This window comes from Podarcis raffonei, chromosome 12 (assembly GCF_027172205.1).
Source record: "Podarcis raffonei isolate rPodRaf1 chromosome 12, rPodRaf1.pri, whole genome shotgun sequence".
Lineage (NCBI taxonomy): Eukaryota > Metazoa > Chordata > Lepidosauria > Squamata > Lacertidae > Podarcis > Podarcis raffonei.
This window is the reverse complement of record NC_070613.1, coordinates 34,025,487-34,040,574: the sequence shown is the minus strand read 5'-3', so window position 1 is coordinate 34,040,574 and position 15,088 is coordinate 34,025,487. Positions and strand designations below refer to the sequence as shown.

At 43.6% G+C, this 15,088-nt stretch overlaps 1 protein-coding gene across 2 annotated transcripts in view; it reads right to left on the bottom strand.

Moving 5' to 3' along the window:
• The window catches only part of ITGB8 (integrin subunit beta 8), a 44,258-nt gene extending 29,208 nt beyond the window's left edge, over positions 1 to 15,050 (bottom strand). Inside the window, exons 1-2 of one of the 2 annotated variants that reach the window (XM_053410171.1) lie at positions 14,767 to 15,050; positions 185 to 270 (exon numbers count right to left, since the gene is read on the bottom strand). In XM_053410171.1, coding sequence (XP_053266146.1) covers positions 185 to 270; positions 14,767 to 14,899 — 219 coding nt within the window. In that variant the 5' untranslated portion in view covers positions 14,900 to 15,050. Of the gene's footprint in view, positions 1 to 184; positions 271 to 14,538 lie in introns of both variants that reach the window. The other variant, XM_053410172.1, reaches the window with a different exon arrangement.
• Between the last annotated feature and the right edge of the window lie 38 nt (positions 15,051 to 15,088).

Genomic DNA, 15,088 nt, shown 5'->3' with positions numbered 1-15,088 from the left:
CATGAAAATATGAAGGTTCGTGTTTTTAACAGCTACTGTACTTCCCCAACAATTGTTGAATTTTCCCTTTTGACTAGGGACTCCTTTCATGTGCACAGAAGCTGAAGACTTATTTCATTTGCATTGAAGCAGCTAAAGCAGACAAAGAAGTACCAGGATGACTAATACGGAGAAGAGAGCTTACCTCTTGAGTACACCATGCACACTCTGGGCCCACAGCAAGACAGTTGGTACACGTCACTGCATTTGAGATGGCACATCTGTTGTCTGCTGTAAAAGATATATATATACAAAAGGCCATTCAGCAATTTGCAAACATGTGTGGGAGCAGAGCACAATGTCTAAAGTTAAAAATGTGATTTGAAAGCATAAAACATGAAGTTCTGGGTACTTTGTGGAAAATCAAAGTGGGCTGCTACTAGGAGTTCAGGATTCTGCTCTTCAGTAAATCACAGCAGGCCCTTTTGAGCTAAGGAATCGGGGTCAGGGAGAAGTGCACATTTTGCAAGGCCCAGAAAACCCTGCTGCTGGCCCTATTGGCTACCACAACTACTAACTGATCCAGTATTAGTGTCGTGGACTGGCTGAATGCAAAGGAGTGGTGGGAGGCACCAGCTGGGGAACCCCCAAGGGAAGATGGCTCAGAGCCCGGGGAGTGGTGGTGGGACAACAATGAGTGGTCAGAGGGAGCAGACTGGGAGGAGGAGGCATCAGAAGCTGAAGAGGTAAGGGAGTTTAGTGAGTGGTAACATGCTGAAGCAGAGAGCAAAGCAGAATCAGAGGCAGAAGCGGAGGCTGGAGGGCAAGAGGCAGAGATGAAGAAGCCAAGGGGTCTCCCCTTCCTGCTGCAACCAGCTCCCCGCCCCCCCGGTCTCCCAGAACCAGAAGAGGTATGAAGAGGGCAGAGCAAAGACAGGCAAGGTGGCAAAGTCTCAGATTGCTTGAGAAGGACCCGGGGGAGGAGGAGACATAGGGAACTGTAGGAAGGCAGTCCTCATAACTGCCTCATTGGGGCAAGATCTACTGGGAAGAGTTGTTGTGATCACTAGGCCTGGCCTCCTGAGCTGTCTTGTTCCTTTGAATACAGAGTTAATTTCACTGACGCTGGGTGAGTGATTGCTGACTTGCCCCTGACATCTGCTCCTGACACTGACGATGTCATTCCTATTAATTCTAGCACATGCAGACAGCTTGCAGTAGCAGCCGATGAGACACTACTGGCTTCCCAACACAGCGGGTCACTGGCACTTACTGAGACAGAGGGGTACGAGGCGAAGCAATAGAAGTGTGGCACAGCACATGATGATGGAGCCAATGTGCACATGCCCTGCACCTCGCCCCTTTCCCTCCCCTTCTCGGTAAATGCCAGCAACTCTCTGTGCTGGGAATCTGTGAGAGCAAGGGTGCCCCACTTGAGGCATCTTCACCATAGGAGCCAACTACTAGGGGTGGAGGTGCCTTCGTCCCCCCAGTAAAATATTTGAGGGGGCCATCTCCAAAGTTGATGGGCATTGCTATTCAAATGGGGGAGTGTGTGTGTGCCATGTCATGTGATCAATTATGTGGGGTGGGGCTTACCTGTCCCCCCACATTATTTTATTCAAATTGGCACCCCTGCACCTTGCTGAGCGCTACTATAGCCAAGCACTCAGTTCATTGTTTTTAGGTGGTTAATACAAGTCTACAACAGGAGCAGAAATTAAATCTTTGTTTGTGTGGCATCTGCCCGAAATGGATTTCTAGTGAGATATGGAACAATCCCTCTCAGATTAATAATCCACAGTAATTGGCTGCTGGCAACTGTGGACTACAGTGGTACCTCGGGTTAAGTTCTTAATTCGTTCCGGAGGTCCGTTCTTAACCTGAAACTGTTCTTAACCTGAAGCACCACTTTAGCTAATGGGGCCTCCTGCTGCCGCCGTGCCGCCAGAGCCCGATTTTTGTTCTCATCCTGAAGCAAAGTTCTTAACCTGAAGCACTATTTCTGGGTTAGAAGAGTCTGTAACCTGAAGCATATGTAACCTGAAGCGTATGTAACCTGAAGTGTATGTAACCCAAGATACCACTGTACCATTATTTCAAATAACTCTATTCCTGATTGATTTCTTGTCACATTTTTTTTAAGTGTAGCATGCCATTCACTATTTTCAACTGTTTGATAGAGTTTTGGAAGGGCGCCCTTGAAATGCAATCTGTTGCTCTTTGTTCTGTCAGTTCTCGAGAGCGTTCAGTATGGCAGCAACAAAGCATTGCTGTCTCCACATCCATAAAGCTAGAGAGGGAGAACTGAAAGCTAGAAGATGAACAGCCATCTATTATGCCAGGTCTTGCACTGAAACAAGATCCTTAATAACTACAACTGTTTATCGTCACGGTATTTTTTTTTAAAAAAAGGCATGTGTGTGTTTCTTTCTGTGTGTAGTAACATTAGATGCAAGAGTAGGCCCAAAGTTTATTTTGCTTTAAGCGAAAAGGTAAACTGTAGTACATTTAAACTGATTAGGGAGGGTATGTGGGTCAAGCCAGAGCAAGAACATTATTCCAAAACACCGATTTGGTAACACCTACCGAGAAACAAAAACAGAAAAATGTTGGGAGGGAAACCATACACTGGTAGCTAAACTGTGTGAACAGCCAAGTCACATACATGGCACAGTTCTTGCTGGGTTTTCGCTTCACAGAGTGTGACGGTATTTGTAGAAATCAACAACATACAATACCACACACCTCCATACACACAGAAAACTAGCATGGCAGGGAAAACAGCTCCCAATAGGTTTTTACCGTATCATCATGGAGACACAACTGTGGCTTCTCAGAAACCATGTGTTCTGATGACGTAGCATCCAAAGATATATTAACGAAACAGGCATAGGAACGTAAAGGAGCTGTCTCATACAAAGTCTCGCCATACACCCATCTGCCTGATCACGGTCCACAACAGATGTGGAGAACCATTGGCCCTCCAGATGTTGCTGAACTACAACTCCCATCAGCCCCAGCAAGCATGGCCAGGGGATAGGGATGGGGGGGAACTGTAGTTCAGCAACATCTGGTGGACCAAGGGTTCCCCACATCTGATCTACAATGATCTTCAGGAGTCCTTCAACCTGAAGTAGCTACCTTCTGCTTGCAAAGCATGGCACCTCCTCTATAAAGCCTTGGGCTCCCCTTTGTATGCATGCAAGACTTGATGTTACAGTAGACTACACAGAACAATGGTGCTGGAGGAGACTCTTGAGAGTCCCATGGACTGCAAGAAGATCAAACCGATCCATTCTTAAGGAAATCAGCCCTGAGTACTCACTGGAAGGACAGATCTTGAAGCTGAGGCTCCAATACTTTGGCCACCTCATGAGAAGAGAAGACTCCCTGGAAAAGACCCTGATGTTGGGAAAGATTGAGGGCACAAGGAGAAGGGGACGACAGAGGACGAGATGGTTGGACAGTGTTCTCGAGGCTACCAGCATGAGTTTGACCAAGCTGTGGGAGGCGGTGGAAGACAGGAGTGCCTGACGTGCTCTGGTCCATGGGGTCACGAAGAGTCGGACACAACTAAATGACTAAACAACAACAACATAGAACAAAAGAACTCTAGAAATCTCTGCATGAAGCTGCCACCAGTGGTTTTCGCCCAGCTCCATTATCCCACCAATAGAACAAGTTTTAGCAAATGACCATACACTAGAGTAGAAGCAATAACATGGGGGGGGGGGGATGACACCAATATAGTGGCTCAGTAAGCCACCCCCTGTAGGAAGTCCATTTGTCATGTTTTTTCTTACTAACATTTTTTGATACACAAGGTTTAAAACAAATGATCTGGTCTTATATAATTTCTTTAAAAACAGGGTTCAGAATCTGTTTGGTTCATAATTTGTTCCAATAACTTCTTATAGAAGTAACATTTACAGACATGCATTCATTCATGAAATATTTCTCATGTAGCTGCCAGTCTATTTTTAAAAAATAAATTAGAACCAAGGCATTACTAAATTAGTTATATCTTTTCTAAAGAAAAAGAAAAAGAAAAACAAACCCCTAACACTAAAGCTAGAAATATTTTTATGAGTTGGCTTAGTATAGGAAAGAGACTTTTCTTACCATTTTACCAACACAGCCCAGACAAAACTGAACCGTTATGATGCCAGAAGTCAAGAGGCAGGCTTCTACTGGCTTTAGTTAAATAACTGAAACATGCCAAAAAGGTATTTTAAAACAAGACAGGCCATATTTTGGCTCAAAAAAATTACACTGACATATATACATAATAAAACATGTGTAGTTAGTTATACCATACCCAACTGTATATCATATTATCCATTCTAAGAGAATTACATTAAATAAGGCTTAATGACCCTGGCATTGCAAGAAATTAAAGAATTTTAGAATAAAAGAGAGAATATTTCTGGGACAATACCAAACATAATGCATTTGGAACAGAATTAGGTTATCGGCCACAGAAAGCTCAAATCAAATATTTCATTTTAAGCCCTCATTTTACTGCCCCAACTCAAATAATTAGAACTCTTAAAACCCACCTGTCTCCAATGCTCAGTAAATAATTGAGTACAAATTTACCAGCAGATACCAAATCTTAGTGTGAGCCCATGGAAGGAGAAAGGAGTCAAGTTTGCATTAATATGACTATTGGTACTTTTCTCATTTCAAATTTAAGGCTTACTGAGATGTGGGAAACGGCAAGCAAGGTTTTCTGTGAGTCCCTGGTAAGTCTTGCAAGAGCCCCAAGGTACTTATGTGCACATGTGCAAACAGAGCAGAGCCAGGAAAGAACTCCATTTCCCATAGTTTCCGGTGTTTCTGAATACTGAGATATACACATGCAATGCCAAAGGCCCTACCATAAAAAGGTAAAGGTAAAGGGACCCCTGACCATTAGGTCCACTACCATACTAGTTCCCAAAAGTTCTGCCTACAGCCTCTCCCAGGAAGTTGGAGGAAGAGGAATCCCTGTGGGTCTGAAACTGACCCATCTAAAACAAATGTAAGGAGCAGGATTCAAAAACCCAGTGCCCAAACTATCCCATTTTTACGTTCACTCACCACTAGTACCTAATTTGTTCACACTTATGACTGACTGATTTAAAAGTGAACTGTAATAGAGCTTCAACTGAACCTGTATGCTTTTGTTTCCTTGGTTACTTCAAACAAAAATTGAACATTAACTTCTGTGTTAATTATTTGCCTAACTCAGATTCTAAAACAAAGATAGTTTTCTCAGAATCAGAAATTTAAGTTTCTGTTTCAGTTAGATGAACTAACGCTAGTATTGTTTTAAAAATCCACATTTCTACTTGTAAGGGGGGAAAGTTGCTTACATTTATGGATGCACATAAGCAACTGAAGCACCATTCTATAAATCATCTATTAGCTTTTGCGGCCATAACGATACAAGTTAATGTTTCATCATACAGGTTAATGCACATGATAATCTCTGGAAATGTTACCAAGATAGCAGTGAAGCTAGAACACAGCCATTGGGCTAATAGTCACTGGTAGCCCAATCCTCCTTGAATTTTGCTAATTCTTAAAACCATCCAAGTTGGTGACTACAGATCTGCATTTACCTACCAGATATAGTGTTGTGTTTCATACAGAATCCCCAAAAGAAATCTAACATTACAGATTTAAATATATCCAACTCATACCTGTAACGAGGAAAGCTTTTTTTAACCTTATGAACAGAATTGTGGCCAAATGCTTTCTTGTTCCTGGTTCAAAATTTGGCAGGTTCACTAGGTTTATATTCAAATGGAGCCCTCAAAGTGACTCACAACTGCATTTTATAAAATTCACGGTTGCGTTAAAAAAACAAACAGGACAGCCAGCCATCTGGAGTAGAAATTCCTTCCCAGTGTTGATTTCAATCACTGTAGGTCTGCTTTCCAAGAGTGTGGTATGAGTATGCGTTGCTAGAGTTGAGCCCCATGAAGTCATATGCATGTCTCATTTCCTAAATTTAAAATCGACACCTGCATGAACTCATCTGGGATACTGCACCATGATCATAAGCAAGCCTTTGCCTTTGTCTCCCTTTGCCTGTTTGCTATCCTATAAATTTTAGTTATTTTGGTGTCTGTGCTAGTCTATTTCACTGTGCTCACAGGCTTCCTTAGAATTTTACACTGCTTCATTGTTTGGACTCACCTGGATAGACATTCCTAACATTCCAATTCTTCTTCTGGAAACATTTTAGCAAAAACAGTTCAAATCAGATAACATCCCTCTATGAAAAATATTAGGACTTCTCATCAAGGACTGCATGTCCAACAACATGTTTGCCTTTGTGTGGCCTCTGTCATTGGCCAGCTGACAAAGGAACACTAGGAGGCTGCACCATTTTCTTCCCAGGGCCAATGAACTGGGTTTAAACCTTGGAAAAACTCAGGCCTTTGAGAGAGGTCAGTTACTTGTTCTGGATGGGATTGCACTCCCTCTGAAGAAATGGGTACCTACTGACTCACTTGAAGTCACGCATGGCCTTGGTGGCAAAGAGTGCTTTGGTGAGGTTGGTGAGGCAGCTACAGATGTTCCTGGACTGAGACGAGTTGACCACTGTGGTCTTGGCATCAGCAACCTCAAGACTGGATTAGTGCCACATGCTCTATGTGGGACTTCCCTTGAACTTAACCCAGCTGGTGCAGGATGCAGCAGCTAGGTGGCTGATGGGAGCATCCTGACGACGCCATACAATATCTCTACTGAGAATGCAGCACTCGCTGCCAAGATGCTCCTGGGCCTAGTTCAGAATTTTGCTTTACCACTTGAAACCAGGGCTTTTTTTTCCATCCAGAACTCAGTTATGGCACCTCTCAGGTGGGTGCCATTGCCATTCTAAGAGAATGAGGGAGGTGTTCACTGTGAATTCCAGCACCTCTTTTTCTAGAAAAACAGCACTGCTTAAAAATTACTTGAGGGACCATCTTGCTTCATATATCCCTGCCTGACAGTTGTTATCCTGGGATGGGGTACTGCTTAGAATACTGCATGGATGTTTGTACTAGAAGCTGAGCTTTTAGTGTTGCCTCTGCAGCCCTCTGGAATCAATTATCAGCTGAAATTAGTCAGCTAATGTCATGATATTTAAGTGGCTATTGGAGATGTTCCTGTTTAAGAAGGCTTCCCCTTAATTGTGCCCAGTCAAGTTGTGGAATACTAACCCTAATTGTAGAAAGGGTTTTATTGCTTTTAGAAATGGTTTTACAATTTTGTATTTTATCAAAGTGTATCTTAACTGCCAGGGGTGCCAACTTGAATAAAATATTGGGGGGGGGGGCAGGTGAATCCCTGCCTACATAACTGATCACATGATGTGGCACACACACACCATATGGCTAGCAATGCCCGTTAACTTTATTGGGGGGGCTGGGCCCTCTCAAATATTTTATTGAGGGGGCCGAAGGGAACTCAGCCCCTAGGAGCTGCCTCCTGTGTTTACTGTTTTGACAGCATCTAGGTGTGAAGGAGTTTATAAATATGTAAAGTAAGTAAATAAATAACTCTATGATGGCAAGGAGAGACTAAATTGGCTGCATCCATCATGGAAGGAGCTTCTTTCTCCCCTCCCTGCAACCCCCCCCCACATGCTAATGTTACTGCCAGTTACACCTGGGACCACAAAACTGAAGAAAGGTGCCCCCTGGCCTTTGCCACCAGTCAGGTGCCCTACGGCTACTGGGAGCCTGCATCCCTGATCCCCACAAATAACATTGCAGTAAAGGGGAGAGAAAGTGTGGTCAAAACTACTGGCCAGAGGAGGAGAACCTGCCCCAGTGCTTGCTTTCCTGAGCCTCAGGCAGCGGAACCAAGGGTCAAAGATGCTGGAAGCTGTAATAATCCAACATCTGGCAGGCACTACACTGATTACTTCTGCTCTAAAGACCTACCAAAAAAAGTTACTAGGAATAGAATTGCTGAAGCTGTCAAACGGTGTCCAGTGCAGCTCAACATTAGATAATTATTAAGTCATATGCCAGAAATAGCTAATTGTTGGACTTCAGCTTGATCATTGTTACATTTAAACTCCTATCTCTTAACAGTTACTAGAATCACAGCACTGATTAAAGCAGTGTGGGCATAATTGCGTTTTCTATTAAACATTTCATTTGATAACTTCCTCATTACTTTTTTTCCTTTAAAGAATAAAGCCAAATTATTGTGTTGGAGTGGTTTTGGCAAGTTTTATTGTCCAATGTTCTCATTCCAGCATCAGGTACTTGTTTCTGTTGGCTGAGCTACGCTACAATTACCCTTTAGTTAAAGTCACAGAACAAGAGATCCTTTGTCACTGGGAAGTAAAACTTGTCTTTTTTAAAAAATCAGCATTCTGAAGATACTTTGGGACTTGGAACTTTTAATACTGATTTTTTAATGTTGTATTTGCTCTTATTAAACCTCACATTCTGCCTTCACTTAAAATAAGTGGACAAGAAAAACTGAAATAATTAGTTTAAAATATATACATTTTGCCTATTTTCTTTCACAGCTTTTCATTAACATTATGGACACTGGCACAGAAGTAACAATTAATGAGCTTGAAGGACCATCATTTTCTATTTACTGTGACAAATGGCCTACTATCATCATACTGTGAAAAGAAGTAGGCTCTGGAGGCAGATCATTGTGTTTCCTTTATCTATATACTGGAGAACAATATACAGGCCAGTTATTTCGAGAGCTGAGGGTATAACAACATATGCTGCAGCAGAGAGGAAACAAAGGTAGACTCCCTGCCGGACTTCTTGAAATACAAAACTTTCTTTAATTTTAAAATGTCGCTCGTTCAGGTGATCAAGCTACAGGTAGATGCTGCCATGCATGCCATGCATGCCATGATTCCTTACAACTGTGGAACAAACATTATGCAACACTTGTAAAAATGCCTGTTCCATATATTGAAGCAGTCAAATGGCCAAATATGTGGTAGGGCAGTCTTAGAAGTAAACGGGTCCTAAGCTGTACAGTGCGTTACATACTAATAGTATTGCATTGATTTTGGCCTGCCAGCAAATGAACAGCCAGTGCAAGTCTCTGAGCATTGTTGGAATATGCTGAGAGGGTCTTCTTCCTGCCTGCAATTGTGCTGCAACACTCTGCACTAACTGTAGTTTCCATCCCAAGCACAAGGTGAGCCCGACATACAGTGGCATTGCAGTAATCCAGCCATGAAGTTACCTGTGCCTGACCTACTGCAGTCAAGCTACCCCAATCTTGGAACAACCTTAACTGTCACACCAGCCGAAGCTGATAAAAGGTGCTCTAAGTCACTGAAGTCAATGGACATCTAGGGGCAAAGCAAGATTCAGAAGCTTTCCCAGACTCTAAATCTGCTCCTTCAGAGGGAGTACAAACCTGCCCAGGGCAGGCCATTGGTCAGTTTCTCAGTTACAGGAAGTACACTGCCTCTGTCTCTCCAGGATTCAAACTCAGTATGTTTTCCCTCATCCAGTTCACTAGTGACCCCAAGAACCAGTCTAGGGCCTCTACATCTTCTCCTGATTTAGATGTTATGTAGAAACAGAGCTGAGTGTAATCACCATACTAATGGCACGTTGCCTCCAAACTCCTAATGACCACTTCCAATGGCTTCAAAAGGATATTGAATACTGCTGGGGATAAAATAGTGTCCTGTGGTATGTACCCCACAGCATAAATGCCAGGGAGCCAAAAAGCATTCTTCCAATGCTGCTCTCTGGACTTCGTTATGTAAAGTAACGGTTGGAACCATCACAATACAAGGCCTCCAATTCTCAACTCAGGTGACCCATCCATAGGACACCATTTTTAATTGTATCAAAAGCTACAGAAAGATCAAGAAGAAAGGGCAAGGTTTGACTCTCTTTGCCTCACTCTCGGTAAAGGTAATTCACCAGGGTGACCAAGAATGGCTTGGTCCTATAGGAAGTCCTGAACCAAGATTGGAATGGGTTGAGATAATCTGTGAAATGCAAGACACTTTACAGCTACTCAGCCACAACCCTCTCTACACAACTTTCCCTAAGAAGGGGGCATTTGCAACTGGTCAGCTGTCCAAACCATTAGGTCTAGGACCAGTTTCTTTTGGGGTAGCTATACTACTGCCTCTTTCAAGATGTCAGAGACACCCCCCCACCACAACCAGTCTACTCCTCCTCTTCCAGGTATAATAAGACAAGAGAGATGAATGAAGAGGACCCACAGTTGGACTTAAGGCCATAAGACCTTGTCCACATCATCAGGCTGAATCAACCGAAACTGATCCCACAACATGTGACACTCCTCAAAAAAAAAATCAACCCGTGGGTCATAGAATCATAGCACTGTAGAGTTGGAAGAGTCATCTAGTTCTTAAAGATTCCAGAGATTTTCCCCCTACAATGAGATTCAGCAACCTCTGGACCACCCAAAACAACTCCACTTGACCACTAAAGGATTCAGTGCAGGCTGCTAAATGAGCTCTCTCCACCACCCATACTGCCACATGGTAGGCATGATGTGTACTAACTTGTGTTTGGACAACTTCGGAGTAAGATTTGTGCCACTTGCAGTCTTTGTACAGCCTGCCCAACGCTCTCCAGAATACCTATGAGCCATCTGAGCTCTGCAAGAGCAATCACGTCAAGCACCTATCATATCTCACCATTCCATAGCACGACCAGGACTTTGACAGGATCATCAGCTTTTTCTGCTGGAAAATCCCCCAGAGCATTCAGGAATCCATCAGTTTATGCACGTGGGCATAACCGGTGCTCAACCCTTACAGAGGATAATTGGTGCCACCAAACCAAACTTCCACCAGCTAATGTTCAGACTAGGATAAGTGAGTGAATTGTTCGTGCACACGCACACCACAATCACCTTTGCTACATCCCTCAAGGAAAAGCCTGGTTCAAGGGTATGGTCTGATCCCTGTGTTGGACTGATGACCATTGGAGACAGCTCCATAGTTGTCATGGAGACCATGAAGTCCTTAAGTGTGCTTAATTTATGCTATTAGTTGACTTAGCTTTTCAGTGTTTATTTAAAACAGCACACATGATGTGACAATACAGTACAGTGGTACCTCGGGTTAAGTACTTAATTCGTTCTGGAGGTCCGTTCTTAACCTGAAACTGTTCTTAACCTGAAGCACCACTTCAGCTAATGGGGCCTCCTGCTGCCTCCATGCCGCCGGAGCACGATTTCTGTTCTCATCCTGAAGCAAAGTTCTTAACCCGAGGTACTATTTCTGGGTTAGCAGAGTCTGTATCCTGAAGCATATGTAACCCAAGGTACCACCATAGTAGTAACTTTAAAATGTATTACATCAGCATTCAATCTCCATTTTACTATTAAAACACCTGACTTCCGTTACACAGCTCTGGAATATAGGTATTCTTCTAGCTATGACTTAGGAGGCAAGGGAGCTTGCCTGAACTGTATTAGGAACTGACTACCATCAGTTATGAAGACAGGAGTGCCTGGCGTGCTCTGGTCCATGGGGTCACGAAGAGTCGGACATGACTAAACGACTAAACAACAACAACCATCAGTTATCACCTCTAGTAATAAAAACGGTGAAGGTTTAATTTTGTGAAATAAAGTCTTTATTGAAGACCTTGTGTATTGTCATCTGTATATTAACTAATCTCATCTGGAAGCTAATGATAATCCACATCTTGTTCTCCATCATGACATTTGGGATAATACTTAACTGAAAAAATAGCTCCTGCATAGGGTCTTATGTAAGATTTCTAAACTATTATACCCAAGGAGTTGTATTATTGGGATTGGAGGATACAGATCCCAGAAGTTAAGCTTGTCTGGGGCATCATGCTTCAAGTGTCATTAGGATCAGAGAGCATCAGACAGATCAGAAGACCCAAATATTTGATGGTATCTTTGCACTAATCCAGGGAATTTACATCTAAAGTCTCTTACCCATAATATGTAATCTCAAGCTTAAACTGACCCAACAGAGTTCTCTCTCTCTTTCTCTCCACCAGCCCTGCCCAAGACTTGGGAAGTGCAAGTTAGAGCACATAGGCCAAGAATTAAATCAGTGTTTAAAACCCCCATTGTTCTAGACACATTTTGAAACGGAATTTCTTTAGTGCAAGAAGTTTCTGAGCTCTGGGCACAGTACTGTGCCTAAAATTTCAGATTACAGCTACAGAGCGGAAGGAAAGGAGGACCTTTTTCTTCCTCCCCACTTCCAGCTACTCTCTGAAGACTGGAGAAGAGACCCTCTTAAGAATATTAGGGGGGTGGGCAGGGGAAGGACTAGACCATGGGGGAAATGAACATAATATTTAAGCTGTAATTCATTCATTTTCAGCTTTGTATTCTTGTTATAAAAAAGCATGCCTTGACATTCAGTTGTTGCACCCACAACCTATGTTTAAGGTGTCATTTAGCTCCTAGCTTTCACATCTAAGTTTCTAACACTGAACTAAATGTATCTGCATCTTAAACATAAGTCTCTAAATGGATCCCTTCTTGATTACTCATGCAAACCAGAAGCAAAGATTTAAGCAGGATAATTACATTTTACTAAGCAGTAAGACAATGTGAACTCATCACATTTGCAGGAACTCCCCTGACTGCAATAACTTCTCTGTTTCAAGGGTGTCTCTTTGCCAGATCCACACATGCATTCCTTTACCAGCGCAAATCAGGATTCTCCACCAACATGATAAATAAAGCCTATGCATATCCCAGACTTGGGGGGGGGGGGGCGTATGAGATCTCTAGAATGGGTGTTTGGGTTACCTGTAGTTCTTTATTTCCACAGGCTTTCTAATGTGCGGAACGCATTTCAATTCTTCTCTTATTTTCTCGCTCGAAGAAATAGACCTAGCTAAAAGACAATGACTTGTCCAATACAACCTAGTGATTGTCACGGCTGCTCAACTTGAGTCCCCTTATGTCCAGAGACCCCGTACTGTATCATATTAATGCATTAGGAAACAACGAGCGACATTTCAGAGAGCGATGCAGGATTATCTTGGCGCTAGCAAGCAGAGCTACTAACAAATGTAACTTGGGTCATGCAGGTGTCCAGCACAATTTACAGAGTTTCCCAGCCTTGCTCTTGAAAGCCACAAGAGAGAGATCACATGGGGTTACTTGTGCTTATGTGTAGGCTGGAGGTCAGAGAAATTGTTTTTAAAGATGTGCTTAAGGCAGGGAAAGGAACTAAGGGACTTGTCTAAAACTAAGGCCACACTGTCTAAAATATTTGTGTGCATTACCAACCCTAGTCTGTGAATTGCTGAGATTTAACTTGCCTCTCTGACCTGCCTGACAACAAAATGCTGTGTAACATAAAAGCTTATGCATTCTTCCTAACAAAAAAACCCCCAATCCAATACAAATACTACCTACATATTTTCTATTTCTGTAGCTTAAACAGCAACAATTGTTTCTACAGAACTCCACCCAGCCTTTTATTGCAACTCTTCCTCCATTGTTATTATCATTTTTTTTTATTATTTCAGGGAAGGGCAGAAAAAAATGAATACACACGCCTTATCTCTCAGAGATTTTGGCTCAGCAATGGGCTAAATGCATATAATGGAAAAATCTTGTCCTGTTTACAGCTGCCTTGTTAGGCTTCACTCTGCAGAATGAGGGAATAACTGTACACTCTCCACTGAAAGGTTACTTCTCAGCATGTGCTATTTATTACAGGAGCAAAGAGGTGTCTGCATTGACCCTTTTGCCCAATTATTCTCTCTGGAGTGTCAGAAGAATCTGTTAAAGCAACAAAGAGTCATGCGACACCTTAAAAACTAACCAATTTTATCACAGTGTAAGCTTTTGTGGACTTTTGAGTTTACTTCATTAGATGTGTGAAGGATTATCTTCAGTTAGGTTTATATATACATGGGTGGAGAAAGAGGAAAAAGTTGCAAACAGTGGAGCCAAGTGACAAAGGAGTGTAAAAAATATAGTCTGGGACAACTCAATTAAAATGAGTTGCGAAATAAGCATAATGACCATTCACAAGGGCAACCACTCATATTTGATTTTGCATGTTAATTTGGCACCTGTATTTGGATAGTTACACATGAAGAACATTAAACTGCATTCAGCTAAGGGAAGGTCCACAGCTCAGTGTTACAGCGCATGCTTTGCATGCAAAAGGTGTTATCCCTGCCCTCTCCAAGTAGAGTTGGGTAAAGAATCCTGTCTAAAATCTGGAGAGCTACTGCCAGTCAGCGCAGAGAATATAGACAGTGATGGATCAATGGTCTGACTCAGTATATGACAGCTTCCTATGGCAGTGGAGCCAGATACACCTGAAGGATGCTGCAGCCACCTGACCCGCAAGCAGATGATCTGGATGCAATATTAAACATGGCTTGGAAGTTTTCATAAGAGCTATTAGGAATGAAATGGTTATTCCCCCTCACTGCTCACAAATTACCTCCTGCGGAAACTCCAAAACCCAGAGTTGGGTGGAAATCTTTTTTACACCCAAACCAGAGAACCTCCCCAAGCCAGCCACTAAAGGTCACTTCCTATGTCTCCCTCTCCCCACATTTTTGTTTTTACTTTTGTCAAATAGCTTTCTAGGAGCAGGTTCCATCGAGTGAAATGGACGCTGCCAAGGCTGCATCCTGGCCACTGAACTCCTCAGGGCTGAGGTGCCTGGATCTTAAAGATGCTTCGGTGCCAGGTAAGTGCGAAACAGGATCGCAGCCGCCAGAGAGTCAGGTGCAGCACCGTGGAGATGGCGCGAGTGCCTGTTCCGGAAGGGAATAGACCAAGACCCAAACTTACGGCTCTGGCCCCAGCCCGGCACAAGGGCAGCGAGCAGGCAGGCGAAGCCGAGGAGCGGGCCAGCACCTCGCGGGCGTTTCTGCAGGGCGGCGAGCCCAGCCGTCAGGGAACAACCCAAGAGCGGAGTCCACATCGCGCCAAGCGGGCGGCCCTTCGCCCCGCGCCCGGGGCCCGACCAAGCTCTCGCTCGCGGGGTTTGGACGAAGGGGGCGGCGGGAGAAGCAGCCGCCGCCACCGCCACCACCGCGCAGGTAAGGAGCCGAGGAGAAGCGACGACGGCAGCAGCAGGCGCAGCGCCGCCACATGTCAGGGCGAGCGCGGC